The sequence below is a fragment of the Phascolarctos cinereus genome, unplaced genomic scaffold (assembly GCF_003287225.1).
Source record: "Phascolarctos cinereus isolate Bilbo 61053 unplaced genomic scaffold, phaCin_HiC Scaffold_7;HRSCAF=346, whole genome shotgun sequence".
Lineage (NCBI taxonomy): Eukaryota > Metazoa > Chordata > Mammalia > Diprotodontia > Phascolarctidae > Phascolarctos > Phascolarctos cinereus.
Window position 1 is genome coordinate 180,737,791 of NW_027556180.1, and position 19,555 is coordinate 180,757,345.

Sequence of the window (19,555 nt, forward strand, 5' to 3'; positions counted from 1 at the left end):
CTCAATACCATAAACTTCCTCAGAGAACTTGAGTGCCAGTCACAGGTCTTCTTGTGATCCCTGAAGATATGACTCACGAGGGGGTAAAATAATTTCTCTCTTTTCTGGCTTTCTCTTGATCAGAGCAAAGAAAAAAGAAAAGAAAAGAAAAGAAAGGAAAAGAAAAGAAAAGAAAAGAAAAGAAAAGAAAAGAAAAGAAAAGAAAAGAAAAGAAAAGAAAAGAAAAGAAAAGAAAAGAAAAGAAAAGAAAGGAAAAGAAAGGAAAAGAAAGGAAAAGAAAAAAAGAAAAGAAAAGAAAAGAAAAGAAAAGAAAAGAAAAGAAAAGAAAAGAAAAGAAAAGAAAAAAAGAAAAGAAAAGAAAAGAAAAGAAAAGAAAGAAGGAAAGTAAAGGAAAAGATAAAAAGGAAAAGAGAGAGAAAGGAGGAGCAGAGAAAAAAAGGAAAAACAAGGCAAGGAAAGAAAAAAAGGAAAAATGAAACTGAAAAGAAAAGAAACCTGCATTTTCTTTGATGAGAAGAAAGGGGAGGAGGGAGGAACGAGTGTTTAGATAGTGCCTACTTTGAGTCAGGAATTGTGCTAAGTACTTTACAAAGTTTTCTCATTTTTATCCTCACAGCAACCCTGGGAGGTAGGTGTTATTGTTATCCCCATTTCACATTTGAGAAAACTAAGGCAAACAGAGGTTAAGTGACTTGCCCAGGTTCACAAAGCTAGTAAGTGTCTGGGCTGGATTTGAACTCAGGTCTTCCTGACTCTAAGCCCAGTGAACAAAGCTGCCAAAGCAGGTAGATGGTCTGTTGGATAGAGTGCTAGACTTGGAGTCAACAGGATGAGAGTTCAAACCCTGCCTCAGATATTTACTAGCTGTTATGAGTCTGAGCAAGTAATTTCCCTACTCTAAGCCTCAATTTTCTTATCTATAGAATGGGCATAATAATAATACCTGCTTCATAGGGTTGCTGTAACGCCCAAATAAGATAGTGAAAATAAAATGCTGGCTATTATTATTGTTATGTTGTCATTGTTATGAAGATCAGATGAGGTAACAAGTGAAGAACTTTGCAAACAGTTAGGTTCTATAGAAATGTTAATAATTATCAAAATCCTGAGACATATTAGAATTTCTGGGTGAGTCATGGTAGAAAGAAACCTGGTTTTCTGATGGGAGGGTCACAAGAGAGTAGGACTTTCTACTTTGAGTTCTTGTTCTTGGGCAGGCTGGAAAGCCTTGAGCCACACTGAGTACTCAGATGACTTTTGAGAGAGAACTCCAATGGTACCTCCAAGCTCTTTTGTTATTAAATCAAAAAGACTAGAATCTACAGAATCCCATTCACCCTGAAATGTTTTGACACAGACCGCCAAAATTGTTTTGCACAAGAACCTAGTACAATGTTTGGAGCAAGGGCTAAAGAGTAAACTAATCTACTCAGGTAAACTCTGGATACCAGAGAATTACATATTAAATTTACATATTAAATGTAATTACAAATTAAATTACTTATTAAAAAGCAAATTCATTTTTCTTCACTTGGTGAGCATTTATTTTATCTTCACTTCCACACTGAAAATAAAGATAAATGAAACCCTTGCAACAGGTCACATAGTCAAGAAAACAAATTCCCACACTGGCTATATACAAAAATATGTGTTTCATTCCATACTGAGTCCATCACCTCTCTGTCAAGAGGTTGGTGACATTCTTCATCATCAAGACTCTGGAGTCATGTTTGATCATTATGTTGATCATAGTTCTTAAGTCTTTCAAATTGCTCTTTTTTTCAATGTTGTTACTGTATAAATTGTCCTCTGGGTTCTGCTCACTTATTTCTGCATTGTTTCACACAAGTCTCCCTAAGTTTCCCTGAGACTAGATTCTTTATCATTTCTTACAGCACAATAATATTCCATTATGTTTATATAACATAATTGGTTCAGCCATTCCCTAATCGTTCAGTAGCTTCAATTTCCAATCCTTTGATACCACAAAAGAGTCACTATGAATATTTTTGTTCATATGGTCTTTTACCTCTTTCTTTGATAACCATAGATTTAGAATTGAAGAGGACCTTAGAAGTAACCAAGTCTAGTCACCCCAGTTTTCAGAGTTGAAAACATAGCCCAGAAAGTTTAAATGACTTGTCCATGGTCATATAGGTGGTTAATAATAGAGTCAGGATGCTAACTCACTTCCTCTGACTCCAAAGCCAGTATTTGCTTCATTGTACCATGAGGTAAGAAGATCATAGATTTCAAAGGCAGATTTCTACAGTGTGGCTAACATATAAACAGTTGCTATGAGATCAAGAGCAATAAGGTTTCACTTTATGCATGAGCTGAGTGGAAAGTCATCTGTTAAGGAAAATAGGAAGATCCATGTGCCCCACTCCAAATTTCTCCTGTCGCACTTGACATAGTGGCTACGATTCCACTGTTACATAGTTATTTATTTAGACGAAAATATTGTCATCCTATTTTTTAAAGAAACAAGTTTCCTATGAATGAGATGCTATAATAAGCAATCATCAATTCTTAACACCTTAGTATGAATTTACACACCTCTTGCTTTCCTCCAATATAGCTAGCTGAGAATATAGTACTGAAGGAAGAATATTGCTGTGGAACAAAGAAGGGAAGAAGAAGGGATATGCCCAGAGAAACAGAAATATTTGACCTTAGAGAATCGTGTGTGTGTGTGTGTGTGTGTGTGTGTTTGTGTGTGTGTAGAAAGAGAGAGAGAATATGTATTAGGGAACATATACATATATACACACCTATGTGTGTATATAATGTTCATATATACGTATATACACATATACACACATAAATAGTCAAGGGCTGGGGACAGGGCCTCTGGGATTCCACTGGAACATAAAGTTGTCTTTAGGATCTTTGCCATTGGCCTCACATGGCAAGTGGCATTTGATTTGAGATTAGAAGTCTGACGCAGATTTGCTTTGTACAGTGTGAGATCTACTCTTTTTTTAATTGTCATAGAAATGCTTTATGGCAGCTTATTTAATTTGAGAAGCCGTCTGCATTTCCACACCACTGTTACACTTGCTATGAAGAAGAACTAAACAAATGGGAAATAAGTGAAAAGAAAGCCTGGTGATAATATTTTCAGTCATGAAAACAAATGAAGAAGGTAACAGATTTGGAACTGGAAAGGACATTAGGTCATTTAATCCAATTCCTTCCTTTTACAGATGAGGAAACTGAAGCCTAGCAACTTGCCCAAGGTTGCCGAGGTAGAAATAGCAGAGCCAAGGATTGAACTGAGGTCCTCTGACTCAAAGCCCACACTCTTCCCCCTGTTCTATATTCAGTTGGAATTCAACTGCACTCACATTAATGAAACCACACGTTCTTAAGGGAGCAGGGACTTTTTCTATAGTAAAGTATCAATAAACTCCTAGATAACTGTCAGTGGAAGCAGTTTAGCATAAAATCATATCATTTTGAGCTGGAAAGGGCCTTTGAGATAATCTAGTAAAGTTCCTTTATTTTACAAATGAGAATAGTAGACCAGAGAAGATACGTGATCGCCCAGGTCACGCAGCCGGTTGGTGATAGAAATAGGCGTCTGCTCCAGGACTCACGACTCCCAATTTGGCGCTCTTTCCGTTATACCGTGGCTCATCTTTAACCTCTTCACTGTGCTTTCCAATTGGGATGTCAACTTGGCGCCAATTCTTCAGTGGTTTTTGTGATGTGGATGCCTTTGGGATGTGAAATAAGACCCGAAATTTTCTTCACACAGGCCACCAGGCAGCAACTGAATGGTAGCAATTTCTAGCCACTTCCAAATTGGACCACATTCAGACCACAGAAGATGACATGTCCCAAAAGACCAATTCTACAAGTCAGTTTGCTTCTTCATCTAAAATGACAGATCATTCCATTCCAATGGAGGTCTTAGAAGATAAAGTTCCTATAGCACTTAGCAGTACGTGATAAGGATGTTGCTTTAGCACCACCAGGCATACTGAACACAGCTCAGACAATTAAACTTAAAGAACAAAATTACTTCAATACTTCTGTGTAGTAATTTCATTTTTTCAAGGGACCTGTGATCTCATCAATATGCGTATTCCCTTCAGTGATAAAGCTCAGAACATATATATGTACATATACACATACACATGTATGTATATTTATGTATATGTGCATGTATACACACACACTCAGTATCACTAGAAGAATGATGAATTAAAGACAGATCTTTGTTTTAGAAACCTGAGGTCATTAAAAGAACTATGCAATTTCTCAAAGCCAATACAGCTTGCTGTCCACCTGGTCCATTCTAGACTCAGCTTATTGTCTATTTGAAGTATGTCTCCAAATGAGTTCTATGGATAATCTATTCAAGTATGTAATAGTCTAAATAGCCAGCATTTTTTATCTGCTTGTTTTTTCTTGTGTGGATTGGATAGTGAAGTTGAACTCCTTTCAGTGATTAGGGATTTCATTTAGGAGGCTCTGTGGTGTTGCAGGGCTTAATGCAATAAGCAATACATCATCTGTAAAGAAGATCATCTAGATTACTTCCTTATTTATAGTCTCCATCTCTGATTTGGACTCTGTACCAGATATCAGCCAGGGCAATAGCAAACTCTTTGGAACAGCGCCCAACTCCTTATTTTAAGCTTGATACCAATATTCAGAGGGTTGTCAAACAAAGATTGTGCATTTACTATGTCTTTCAAAGACATTTGTATAATCTTGACATAGATATGGGGAACACTGTTGGAGGACAGTCTTTAAGGTGACATTTAGCTCTACTAAATCAAATGCTTTTTTTTAAGTAATCAACTAACAAAGTCTCATATTCACTAAGCCTTTCAGTCAGTCATGTGACTATAAAAATGTGGTCTGCCATAGAATAGCATCTTCAAAAACCCCCTGCCACTTTTTCATACCTGTTTAAGGATGTCCTTGATTTATATGTAGGCTATTGTCTTAACAGTTTTATAGAGAGGTGAGAAAGTAGAGATATGGGTCAGTAATTATTATATTTTCTCTATTATCTTTTTAATAACAATATTATAAGATTTATTTTATGTTTTTGGTACAGTCCTCTCTCAGAAACCTTGAAATTTAATTTCTCAACATCTTCAAAATTTTGGTATTTCAGCGCGAACTTTATCAGTGTTTGGTCCAGGGTTGTTTCTTATTTTTGTTTTCTTAAGGTCCATAACCATTTCTTCATGTAGTACATCAGGGCTATAATGTTAGAATCCAAATATGGTCGTACCATATCTTTTGATGGTGAAAAGAATTATTATAAAAATCTGTATATATCTTTGAATTCATCAGTTTATTGTCTTCCTTCCCATTTCATCTTTAAACATCCTTAAGATAACTTTACTTGGCTGGATTTCTTGCTAAACTTCATTTAAAGTTGTTTTTACCTCTGCCAATTCTTGCTGTTTTATAAGGTGACACTTCTCATGGTTTCCATCTTCTGTTTTCTTTAAGATTCAATAAATGAATTTATTGAAGATTAAATTTAAAGTGTTGCTTTTGGCTACTATATTCTCCACCTGGAAAAGATCAAGTATTTATTGTTTGATGGGGAATTTCTAGGTCTTTTGATCTTTTCCTGATTGCAATTAATTTATATATCATTTAAAGTTCTTTGGGAATTGGTGTTCACCAACTTCTCGTTTTTCACATCAACAGCTCATTTAAACAGATCGGGTTGGAATCATTTCAATTGTATGCTGTATATTTTCATCATTTTTTTTATTAGAATCATAAGTATGTAATGAATACGTAGTCTAACAAGTTCTTTTTATGGATGAGGAAACTGAGGCCCCAAAATGGCAGTCACAATTTGAATTCAGGTCTTTGAATTGATTTTAATCTTTGTTCTAACAATTTGATAATCTGGCTGATTTCTGAATGACTCCCACACCAGTAAAAGAGTCATTTCCTTTCTATCAAAATATTATCATTTTAATTTTTGGTTGCTATTTGGTGCTTACAGCATCTTCTTTAGTTCTGGAAGAAAGTATTCATGATATATTAATGTGAAACTTCTTTGCAAAATTATGTCCTTCTTGTTTCTTATTCCTGAATCATATTTACCAATGTATTTTCCATTCTTCCTTATTCCCACATTTGGATTAAAATTATAGGATATCAAAATATAGGTTGATATAACTTGGAGGGCATTCTTGATTTCTCTGTAGAATTTCCCTGACTCCTCAACTTTTGAAATAGATGTTAGTTCATAAGCTGAAATTACTTTCATTGTTCTATTTGCAAATTATTATCTTGGACATTAAAATATGAGATAACCACATGTTCCATGAAGTGATGTTTCATATTGCTTTCACTGCAACAAAAAGCCAACCTGTCCTGTTTCTTTATTTACCTTTCCAAGGAGGACCTGTGAGCCATCCTAAAGCTGAATTTTCTGTTTTGTCTTTTGGTTTTGTCTGGGACAAGAATGTCAAGATGATTCAATTCAGTCCCTCCAGTAGTCAGCTCATTGATCACTTGATAAAAATCTCACATTTATAGTACCAATAATTAATTTAATGTGTGTGTGTGTGTACACACACACACACACACACACACACACATATATATATACATATATATATATATATATATATATATATATATATAGAGAGAGAGAGAGAGAGAGAGAGAGAGAGAGAGAGAGAGAGAGAGAGAGAGAGAGAACAGGCTGTGATTTTTTTACTAGGAGGAAGTTTGACAAAGGCCAAAAGCCTGTTAAAATTTCCCACATAGCATAGCCACTTCTATTCTTATAGAAGTGAGGTACATGATAGATGGGGTGAGAGTGAAGGAATAGTATGGAAGGGGAGATTACTTGAGTCTCTTCAATATGATATCATAGTTCTTTTTTCATTTTGAGGTAATTTACTTAGTAGTGTACATATTTAAAGAAAAAAAACCCTTTAGAACTGAATAAATTAGATGATCATTGAATTGAGAGACTCAGGAAAGACTGTGATAAATCAAATACAATTATCCCTTTCACATTTCGACTTTCACCATTGCAGTTTTGATAATTGTGGGTTGACATAAAAAATTAAATGGGAATTTTGAGGGAGTTTTGCAGAAGCTGCAGACAACAGAGAAAAAGTTTAGAAACTCAGAAATACATAAAATATATTTGTAGTATTATATAATATCAACATAATTTATCTTTTAATATCATAATAATTCAGACTTCTCTGGTACAAAGGGAGGACCAAAAAATTTTACTTGGATTTTTCAGATAGTGGGAGTGCTGTACTCCTAACCCCTGAAATGTGGAAGGGATAACTTGTTCAGTTCACAGAACAATACACCAGAGATGAGCACAATCACATTGTTAGAAGACATTGACAGCTTTGTACTATTGAGTATGAATTTCCCTTCCATGAATGCATTCCCTTGTATGTGTACCTTTCTGTATGTATGCTTTGGTCACATGTATCCTTATGTGTGGATAATCCATGCATTATACCTATGTAGGTCCACTCTTACCACTAAGGAATGTTTAATTGTGGGAGTGAGCACAAGGTTTATAGGGAGAGTCACTATTATTATTTCTTTCTACATTGCTATTTCCTTAAATGGCTTTGTTTTGAACTATGTTTGTCTTCTGCCTGATTAATACAAGTAAATACTTTGGTGGTTTGGCAAAGATTTAGCAAAGATTTTTACCTATAAAGTATATAGAACCTGGAGTAGCTGACTGGAGAATTGTTGGAGTGGGATGGGTAATGTAGAAGTAATATAGATAAGTCTAAAAATGCTTAGCATCCCACCATTTGGCCTCCATGACTAGAGAAGCAGACAAGGGCTTCATAAGACTGAGGACCATTAGCGAAAGAATTCGTCACCAAGTGGCCAGCTGACTGGTGATGAGCCTTTCTGTATTCAGCAGTTATAATCTATTGCCAGGACCATACTAGAAGTCTTCCCAGTAAGGCAGAACATGCCAGCACTTGTGGTCTAGTAGCACAACTAGGAAGAACCCACTAATATTTCCACACCTTTATGAGTCACCAAAGAGGAACTTTGTGTAGAATGAAATTAATCTCAACTATATCAGACTAGTTTTCCTCTCATCTATGACTCTATTCATCCAATAAATATTTAATGAGCACCTACCACAAGAAGAACAATGCATTAAGTCATGCATGTGTGGAATCTCTCTCTATGGATTCCCCCTCTTTCTCTTCCCTTGCCATATCGCCACACTGGAGAGAAGCCTCAACCCTGAGACCCTTCCCACCTGATTGATGACTTCTTCCCCAGAACCACATTTTAAGAAGGACCCTAGCCTTCTAAATTGTAAGTTCCTTGAGAGCAGGAACTATTTTTTGCCTCTTTTTGTGTTCCCAGCACTTAGCACAGTGCGTGGAACATAACAGGGGCTAGGTTGTTCTTCAGTCATTTCAGTCACGTCCAAATCTTTGAAATTCCATTTGGGGTTTTATTGGCAAAGATATTGGGGTAGTTTGCCATTTCCTTATCCAGCCTCTTTTACAGATGAGAAACTGAGGCCAACAGGGTTAAGTGACTTGCCCAGGGTCACACAGCTAGTAAATGTCTGAGGTCAGATTTGAACTCAGGTAGAGGAGTCTCTATCCATTGCACCATCTAACTGCCCTAATAAATATACAATAGGTTCTTAATAAATGTTTATTGGTTGCTTGATCAATTGATCTGACACTTAGACTCTCCTGACTCCTCCTTTTCTTCTCCTGCTCCATTCTCCCTCTCAACTCCCCTTCCTCCTTTCTGGCTCTCTTTCTGGGGAATATGTTCCCCAATAAGAAAGCAAGGTCCTTGTTGGCAAGGCCTATCTATCTTCCTTGTCTCCCCAGTGATTAACAAAGTGCCTGGGACATAGTAAATCCTTAACAAATGCTTTGTCTATTTCTCCAAGTGCTGTGCACTTATTCTAACCGTAGTCAAAGACCAGTTTAGGAACTGTGCCAAGAGCTCCAGTCTCAGAAAGCAGTTGTTTCAGCACAAAACTTCATTTATTTGTTTGTTTACTGACGGTGGAGTCAAAAGAACTCTGGGCAGTCAGAAGACCTGAGTTTTAGTTCCAGGCCTTCCATTTACTGGCTGTGTGACTTTAAGCAAGTCAGTCACTTAACTTTGTGAGCCTGATTTGTAAAATTGGAATCACACAACCTCAGAGCTCTAAGTTTCCTCAGAGACCAGCACATGATGGAGCAAGGATCCCCTCTGTAACCATTGGTTATCCATCCTTCATTTGCTTGAAGAGTTCTGGTGAATAAGAACCCACCAGCTTCTCAGGCAGACCATTTGACTGTAATTATAACATAGATTCTTTTTTTCTTCTTGCATCAAACTTGAGTGTTTTTCTTTGAAACTTCTGTACTCTTATTTCTGTCCTCTGGGGAAGAGAAATTTTCAGTCTAATCTTTTTGGCCACACTATACATCTTTAAATATTTGAATGCTTTTTATGTTGGTTTTTTTTTCCTCCTGGCTAAACACCCCAGTTCCTCCAATTTAATGTGGTCTAGTTCCATCCCTATTTCATATTCATTTGTGTATTCTCTCACTGGATAGAATGTAAATTCCTTGAAGGGAAAGACTGTTTCATTTTTGCCTTTGTATCTCCAGCAATTAATACACAATCTGGAACATAGTAGGCACTTATTAGATGTTTGTTGATTAATTGATGAGCTCCCTTCCATGAAACCCTAGTCTGCTTACTTCGAAGTGTTGTTCTGAGGATCCTATGAAATGATGAGAAAGTTCTTTGTAAACTAGATAGTGCCATATAAATGAAATGAATTGTTATAGCTACTGATGTCCTGTATCTGTTAGACAAACTCTGCCTAGCATCTGTCTGTCCTACACATTCTTCTTTTTTTTTTTTTGACACATTCTTGCCTGAATCCCAGACCTAGTGGTATTTAACAACTGGCTTTCTTTAAAAAAAAAAAAGTACACAGGACACACTTTTAAGTTTAATTTGCATTATTAACATTTTTTCCACTACTTTCTTAAATTTACAAATCAACAAAATAATAAACCAAGCCCTGATGTGTATAGCATTTCCCAGTTTCCAGGATTTAAATAGCCACACTGAAAATTTAACAATCATTTCTCCCAAACTGTTGAGAGTTGGCTCCAGCTTCCTTCCTCTGTTCTTCATTTCTGACTCCTGGTGTCCCCATTCTTGAAATCATCAAATCTCAGAAGTGGAAGTGTCTTTTGTGGTTACATAGCGCTACTTTCACTGTACAGATGAAGAGGTCCCGAGATGTGTAGTGGATTGCTTAAAGTAATTAACTTTAAAAATTAACTTAGTGGCCAGCTTGAGACTACAACCTCCGTCTTTCTACGTGGTGTCCTTTCTGCTCCACCACGCTGTCTCCCTATTATTCACACCTGCCCCCCAGGCTGCTTATCTTTTTAGTCACTGGCTTGGGTATTTAAGGCCATCCCAGTTTTTATTCTGCCTTGTGGTCACACCCGTCTGCTTTCTCCATCCACACCCCCTCCTTCCCAACACCTTAGAGCAGTCAGGGGAGCAATGAGCAGTAACTCCGCCAAGAAACCTTCATCTGGGGTGATAATCATTTCAAATGCAACACCTTTATTTGATTTTGTCAGCAGACGGAAAAAAAAGTCATGAATACAATATATCCACTAATCATTTGAAATGACAATATATGTCCTGCTGTTAAATTCACTCCCATACAAGAGTGGAGGAAAGCCAAAAACCCTTGGATTATGGGCAACATGGAGCTTGGGGGATGTACTCCCTTTCCAGTGAAGGAAGCCTAAGGTTGTACAATGCTGTCCTAAGTTTGCTGCTCTGTCCACAGGTTTGCCACTGACTTGTAGGAATACTTCCAATGCATTCCCTGCAGTCCCGTGGGAAGGCAGGAAGTAGCTCCTCTAATTTTACCATTCCTTAAGCCAGTAGCGCCTCCCAGTGGTTTCTCTCATAGTGAATTATTTTCCTTTTTTTTTCTTAATGAGAAAATTCTTGGAAAAATCTTGCACCCTTTCTCTCCTAATCTCTGATGGTTTTTCACAGGCATATGGTAGCGAACGCAGTTCCAGAATCGGGAATTTGAAGGTGCTGATTTTGAACTTCTCCAAGTGATGGTGGGAAGTACATTAAGGGCTTTCTTCACTCGGTGAGGTAAAGAATCTGGCTCTTTGAAGGGAGAGAATTTAATTAAAATGAGTTTCAATGTTTGGTCTTCCAGGGCAAGATTGACTGCGGCTTGCAGTTCAAAGACAGTGGGGCTGCTCACATAGCTGGGGCTCAGGACACAAATGACTCTCCTACTCTGCTTGATGATTTTCACAATATCTTCTGTGTAAGCTGGAGGGAAAGAAACAAGTATTTTGTTTTGTGTACTCTGTGACACCCCTCACACTCAAGCGTCAGGGGTCTGGGTGTCCTCCATGAAATCCAGAGGGTGCTAAAAGCACAGATGCCCAGGTAAGGAAGGAAACTCTGCCTATACCCACTTACCTCCACCTGGGATCACATCCCTTTCAAACAAACACAAGGTGTATCCATATTTTTTTTCCAACACTTTAGGGAGTAAATCCACTGCAAAGCTTTCCTCATTCAGAGATGAAGAGTCCAGGCTATCAAAGGAGTCTTGTTTAGCATAAGACACAAAGGCATCAAATTCTTTTCTATCTGATGGGGGAAAAAAGGGGGGGGGAATTTAATCCGTTTTCTATTTTAATATCATGTATAATTGAAATGTGTTAGTTGTGTCTGATCCTTTGTAATTCCATTTGGGGTTTTCTTGGTCAAGATATTGGAGTGGTTTCCCATTGCCTTCTCCAACTCATTTTACAGATGAGAAAACTAAGGCAAACAGGATTGAGTGACTTGCCCAGGGTCACATAGCTAGTCTGAGGCCAGATTGGAACTCGAAAACATGAGCCTTCCTGACTCCAGGCCCAGTACTCTATCCACTGAGCCACCTAGCTGTCTATCATATAAAACAGATACATCCATATGCTTACATAGATTACATGAAAAAGTGTATATTTATATACTGATTTTGTTTATCAAATAATAATACATATGAAATACTTTGCACATCTTAAAGTGCTATGTCAGTCATTAATTAATAATGAATTACATTAACTATTAATAATTTTTAAATAATTATTACTAATTAATTGGTGAGGCAGATAGGTTGAACAGTAGATAGAGTGCTGGGCCTGGAGTTCAAAACTGGCCTTAGACATTTACTAGCTGTGTGATCCTGGGCACCTGTTTGCCTCCCCTTCCTCATCTGTAAAATAATCTAGAGAAGGAAATATATCCAATATCATTGCCAAGAAAACCCCAAATGGGATCACAAAGAATTGGACACAATTGAAAAATGACTGAACAATAAATTAGTTAATAATAAATATTTAAAAGGCTGACATGCTCCTTTAATGACCAATATTACTAGCCTGGAGTTAGGAAGATCTGTGTTCAAGTCTTACCTTCAACATAAGTAAGGGTCTGTGTGACCCTGGGCCAGTCATTTAATCCTTTAATGCTCCTTGTTGGATTATAAATGATGAAACAGTTGTTGGCTTGCTTGGGTAAAAAAATCTTACCTGAAATCCCTCATGTAGTCCCTCTCTCAAGAAGAAATCATGAGATATACCAATCACTATGTCAAGGGCATAGTAGAGTAGATACTTTTTCATTGTAGGTGAATGCTTGGATTTGAGTTGGGTAATCAAATGATGTTTCAGGATCTTATCATAACACAAACCAATCATTCTAATTTGTTGGAAAATGGTAACTGAATTCATCAATATTTATTAGACGGAAAAGGCAAATATGTGAGAAGAGTGATGGCGTTAAAAACTGATGATTTGCTTTCTGTTCAGATATAATAGTGGACTTTATTTTAGTGGACTTAAAGGTTTCCACAGCTTTTTATCTGAGACCAGCTCTGAGATAAATTAGCTTTGATTTTCCCATTTTAGGGGTAAGGAAATTTTAAGAGGTAATGTAACTAGCTGATAAGTGTTCACACTAGCGTTTGACCCAAATATTTCCATTATCTAATTATCTAGTCCATTAGATATATAAATATATTCATTATCTAATGATACAGATAGCAGTCCTCTGTTGTCTCCATCAGCATCATGACTGACAGCAACTAATTATCTTACCCAAACACTCTTTTTTTCAATTAAAAGAAAATAAAACTGGATTTTCCAATTTTACCTAGGTTGGAAATGCAGTGTCCACTTACAGGTCCGATCCTACTGTTGATCATCATAGGCACTTTTTGACCTACTCCATTTCTGACCTGGGTAGTTTCCCTTCTTCCTCATGTAAGTTGCCAAGGATTCACCATATTGATTCAGAATTTAGTGTGATCATCTTAGCCCTTTATAGCTCAGAATTGCTGAGCTCAAGGGATCTACCAACCTCAGCTTCCACTACCTGATCCATCAAACATTTTCCCTAATTTTGGAGGTTGTTGTTTGTTGTTGTTTAGATATTTTTCAATTATATCCAACTCTTTGTGACCTCTTTTGGGAGTTTTCTTGGCAAAGATACTGGAGTAGTTTGCCATTTCCTTCTCCAGCTCATTTTACAGATGAGGAACTAAGGCAAACAGGATTAAATGACTTGCCCAGCATCACATAGCTAGTAAGGGTCTGAGGCCGAATCTGATCAGGTCTTTCTGACTCTACCTCCAGCATTTTATTCACAATGCCACCTAGTTTACAAATTTTGTGGGTTAGTATTGGTTTAAAGTTATAAACAGCTAATTATAGGCCTTACACCATTGCAGGGAATTCCATTGTAACACCAAAAAATAGCAATACAATAAAATAAAATACTACTACCACCATCAACTCTTTAAAATGAAGTTTTCTATGAATGCCAGTCAATGGTCCACTTATTTAAAAGTGAAGTTTCACACAAGAAATTCCAGAAATCAAAACAACACAACTTGAGTTCCTCCTTAAAGTTCATTGTAATGACATTTTGCCCAGGTAGCAATAATAGTTAATTACCTATAATTATCTGGCTTTTATTATACTTACACTTACTCTCCCATAAACTTCTTTATTTTTAATAGCAATTTCCATCTTCAAAGCTCTATGGAAAAAGTGCTAGCAAAACTAACACACAATTAAAGTAGTGTTGTCTGGATTTTAATGTTGGCCTTGTCCCTAGCTTGCTATGAGGCCTTGGGGGACAAGTCACTTAATTTCTTGGAATCTCATTTTGTATGTTTGTAAAGTGAAGATAATACAGCTCTACCCATGTCACAGGAATATTGTGATACGTAAATAAGAGAACAGATGCGAGAGTGCTTTGAAATGTATAAAACGATAACATTGGATTTGGCATCAGAGAAGAAAGACCTATTTTCTTGCTTTAGCTTGAATGAGTTTTGTGACCGTGCTAAGTCACCTAGCAACAGTAATGATGAAAATGATGATGAAATTGATGTTGGTGATGAGTAAGAGTAAATATGAAATCAAAGCCTTGGTTTCTCATCTGTAAAATGGGAATTACATTTGTATTGGCAACCTCCCAGTGTTAATGTGAGGAAAATGCTAAATTACAACACATTATATAAACATGAAACTATAATTATATTAAGTAGGCATAAATGATCACTCTTATTACAGGATTCTAAATGATTCACAAGGTATATTTACTTCCTTTACCAAATTTTGGACATGTGTTAAATGGTGTTCTATATTCGTATATGAGAGGTGGAAAGAATACTGGCTCTGGAGTCAGAGGAACAGGGTTCGAATTCTGCATCTGATGTTTGCTACCTAGGTAGCTTTGGTTAAGTCATTTAACTTCCTCAGGTCTCAGTTTTCTTATCTGAAAGATGAGGGCTTGGACTATATGACTTCTAAGGTCCCTTTCAGCTCTAGGCTTATTATTCAATAATGATGACTGTGATAATTATAATTATAATGATGGTTATCATCATAATTTAATGTAGAATCTTTCTATGTCATTCAGGTAGTCAACAAGCATTTACTAAGTAATTACATATATACATGTATGTATATATGTATATACATGTATACACATATATGTGTATACATGTATATACATATATGTATATGTGTATATACAGGTATATACACATATATGTGTATATACATGTATACATGTACATATATGTATATGTACATATTTGTATATATGTACATATTTGTATATATGTATGCATATACATGTAGAGAGAGACACACATATACGTATATATATATCTCACTATTCTAAGCACTGTGGATACAAAGAAAGATAAAAAACAGTCTTTACCCTCAATTGGGGGAAGACAATATGCCAACAATTAAATATGTATGAGATATGTGCAGAGGAAATTGGAAAAAAAATCTCAGGGGGAGACACTAACAGTGGTAGGGTAGGAAAAGGGGTTGGGAAAAACTTCTTGCAGAAAGTGGTATTTGGGCTAAGTCTTACAAGAAACCTAGAGATAGGAGATGAGGAGAGAGAACATTCCAGGCATGGGAGATAGTCAATGAAAAGGTCCTGAGTTGGGAGAGGGAGCGTTGTATTCAAGGAATAGCAAGAAGGACTATGTTGCTGAAATATAGAACACATGGAGGGAGTAAAGTGTAAGAAAACTGGAAAAGTATAAAGGACCCTGGTTGGGAAGGGCTTTAAATGACAAAGAATTTTATATCTGATCCTGAATATAATAGGTAGCCACTGGAGTTCATTGAATAGGGGGCATGGTATGGTCAAATCTTTGCTTTAGAAAGATCACATTGGCAACTGGGTAGAGAAGAGACTGAAGGCACGGGGGGGGGGGGGGAACAACAACCAAAAAACTAGAGAGCTATTTCAATAGTCCAGTAGTGAGGTGAAGGTTTTGTACCAGGGCTATGTCAGAGGAGGGAAGATGTGCTTTGTAGCACCTAGCAAAAAATTGAATAGATGGGGTAAATGTGGAGTGAAGAATAGAGGATGACACTGAGGTCAATAGCCTGAAATGATTAGGAGGATGATTATGCCCTTGAGAGTAAAGGGAAAGTTGGGAAATGGGGAGAGTTTGAAGAGAAATATAATGAGCTCTGTTTTGAACTAATTGAATTGAATGTCTGTGAACATTTAATTTGAGATGTCTAATAGGAGAGTTAGTGATGTGAGACTGGAGGTCAGGAGATGGTTAGAGCTGGATAAATAGATCTTAGAATTATCCTCTTAGAAGTAATTGAATACAAGAAAGCTGGCAAGATCACCAAGCAAGAAAAAAGAAAAAAGGGCAATAGTAGACCTTTAGGATCACAAGGTTAATGGGTTTCACCTGGATGAAAATCCAGCAAAGGAGGGTGGAGAAGACTCATCAGATAGGTAGGAAATAGGACCAGGAGAGAACAGTATCACAAAACCCTGAAGAAGAGATAAAATCCAGAAGAAGGGTCATTTTTAAACCCCTAAATCCATTTATATTTTATTGGTGCTCTTAGCATACTTCCTGGTTTCTACTCATTCACAGGTATTATTATAGCTCAGCACTTTATGGTATACCCTCACAACAATGGAGTCCTAGTATCACCAAGTTTTGCATAGGTTTCAGTTGACCCAATATGACAGCAATTTAAAAGACTGCCATTTTAATGCTTTATTAAGGAGTGGAGGTGAGTTTGTGTTCTTCCATCAACAGAGTGAAATCTTTGTCAAGTCCTTCCAAGCTAGAAAGGCCCCAAGAGTAAACTTGAAGATAGATTGTGCAGCTGGGGAAACCAGATAGACTAAGCCAGCTTAGTGGGCATAAAACTAAGTCCAGAGACTCATCACCAGAAGGCTGGCCATGGAGTGATACATTTTCTGGCCATACTAAATCATGGAGACTACTAAGGTTTAGAGGTTTTGGGTTCCCTCTCTTTGAAAGTCTTCAAGAAAGTCTTCAAGCCACTTGTTAGGTATGTTGTAGTAAGGATTCCATTCATGTATGGGTTAGAGTATATAGTCTCAGAAGTTCCTTCTGATTCTCAAATTCTGTGATTCTGTAACTCAATGCGTACCCACAATACTGAAATATCAGATCTTTTGCAGTACTAAAGTAATTTAAAAGTAATCTAAAACTTTACTGAGAAAATTGAGGCCATTTGCCAAGAGCCAATTCTAATTTCCAAATTCTAAATCTCCATGTAATTCTAAAATCGAATCCTAAATTCTGATTCTCCATCTTAAAAAACCCCTAAAATTATCCCCTATTCTTTCATCTATTTTAATCTCCAAAGGGGAGGCCTTTCCCCTTGCCAAAGCTCACCCTTCAACTTGACCCTTTGATCTTATCCCCTCTAATCCTCTCTTGTAGTTTGCTATTCCAGTCATCACCTAGATCTCTCAATTCCAGTCTCTTTCTATCCCATGGTTCCTTTCCTACTGTCTACAAAGATAGCTGAATGTCTGCCATCCTTAAAAACCTTTACTTGACCCTGCCAGCCCTTCAAAGCTAGCATTTTCTACCCCTACTCCTTTTTGTGGCCACATTCTAGAAAAAATCTGAGCCATCTACACTGAACCACTTCAGCTCTCAGTCCCTTCTTACCTCCTAATCTAGAATCTAACCTCAAGTGAAACTGCTCTAGCCTGGACCATTAAGATAATCTTTTAATTGGTCTGCCTTCCTGAAGACTTTCTCCACTGCAAGTCATCTTCCACACAGCTCTCAAAATGATTTTCCTAACAGAGAAGTCTGGCCATGTCTTTTGACAGTCAAAGCTCTTCACAACCTGGCACCTTCCTACCTTTTCAGTATCTTAAACATTACTCATTTTCCCGCACTCTACAATCCAGCAATACTGGCCTCCTTCTTGTTCCTCAAACCGGATGCTCCCTTTTCCACTGCCTTTGCCCTGGCTGCCTCCTACATATGGAATACTCTTCTCCACCTTAGCCTCAGCCTAAGTGGGACTGTCAGCAAGATACTTTTCCTGATACCTCCAGCTGATAATTCCCCTCTATGATTACCTTGTATCTGCTTTAGTTGGTTTTTTTTATTCAATTTTATTTTATTTTTTGGTTTCTTGTACATACTTTGCATCTAAATTGCATGTACCTACATATAATGTCTCTCCCATTAGAATGTAAGCCATTAAAGGGTATTTTGGTTTTTGCTTTGTACCCTTAGCTCTTATTGTAATAGTTGTTTTTTGGTCAATTTACTGATTGAACTCCCAAACATCCAATGATATTTTAATTGCAAAGTCCAATGGCTTTTTTTTCAGTCCTCATCCTTCTTGACCTGACTGTAGCATTTGATATTGTTCACTACTCTCTCTTCCTACATATTTTTTTCCTTTCTGGGCTTTTGTAAAACTGTTGCCTCTTTTTCTCCTCCTACCTGCATGACTAGCACTTTTCAATTCTTCTTTGGTGGGTCTTCAGCCATGTTTTATCTGCTAATTATAGATGTCCTCCAAGATTTTCTCTTGTTGTTGTTGTTAAGTTGTGCCTGACTCTCTGTTACCCCATTTTGGATTTTCTTGGCAAAGATACTGGAGTTATTTGCCGTTTCTTTCTCCAGCTCATTTTTACAAATGAGCAACTGAAGCAAACAGGATTAAGTAACTTACAGCTAGTAAGTGTCTGAGGCCAGATTTGAACTCAGAAAGAGGAGTCTTTCTGACATATATCCACTGTACCACCTAGCCCTGATAAATAGCAAGTACATAATAAATGAATAAATTAACCGGAATTCAAAGAAAGTTTCTGAATTTTGCCAGCAGAGGGCACTATATTACTGCTCTAAAAATATGACTTTGAAATTCAGGACTAGATGGCAAAATTAATAAATAAATAAAATAATTTAAGAGCTGAAGAGACATTTGGTTTGTAATCACCCTCCCTCATTTTGCAGATGAGAAAATGAGAAGCAGTGAGATAAATAATTTCCTTAAGTTTAAAAGTCAGTTCCTTGATCACTAAGCCACTATCAGTCTTAAAATGAAAAAATAAACAAGCCATTTTTAATGTTTTAGAATGGGCTACTTCATCTTTGCAAAGTGTAAAAGAATTTTTTGTGCTGTAATTCTTTTGAATAAGGATCGTGTGTAGTTACTCTGTGGTTTCTACTAAAACAAATCCTACAGTACCTGTTGAAAGAATGTTTTAAAACCAATTACTAAAACTACAAAGCCCAGGTGTCGTGGGGTCAAATTTATTTTGGCCCAACTAGAAATTAAATCAAGGGCAGCTAAATGGTTTAGTGATAGAAAGCCTGGCCTGGAGCCAGGAAGACCTGAGTTCAAATCCAGCTTCAGATACTTTCTAGCTATGTAACCCTAGACAAGACACTTAACCCTGTTTACTTCAGTTTCCTCATCTGTAAAATGAGCTGGAGGGAAAAAAAATGGCAAAATATTCCAGTATCTTTGCCAAGAACACCCTAAATAAGGTCACAAAGAAGCAGACACTACTGAAACAACTGAACAACAAAAGGAAATGAAATCTGCGTTCCCCTATCCCCAGCCCCTTCCATCACATATTTCTGACTACAGTTTCTAAAAGTTTTTTCCATAATAGATCTCGT

General features: G+C 36.9%; 1 protein-coding gene across 4 annotated transcripts in view; it reads right to left on the bottom strand.

The window, feature by feature from the left end:
* Window positions 1-9,969: 9,969 nt before the first annotated feature.
* Window positions 9,970-19,555, bottom strand: part of IL18RAP (interleukin 18 receptor accessory protein) — a 33,143-nt gene continuing 23,557 nt past the window's right edge. For 3 of the 4 annotated variants that reach the window (XM_020987891.2, XM_078147375.1, XM_020987892.2), the window contains 2 exons: window positions 11,509-11,682; window positions 9,970-11,355 (listed from right to left, as the gene is read on the bottom strand). In XM_020987891.2, coding sequence (XP_020843550.1) covers window positions 10,967-11,355; window positions 11,509-11,682 — 563 coding nt within the window. In that variant the 3' untranslated portion in view covers window positions 9,970-10,966. The remainder of the gene's footprint in view (window positions 11,356-11,508; window positions 11,683-19,555) is intronic. The other variant, XM_078147376.1, reaches the window with a different exon arrangement.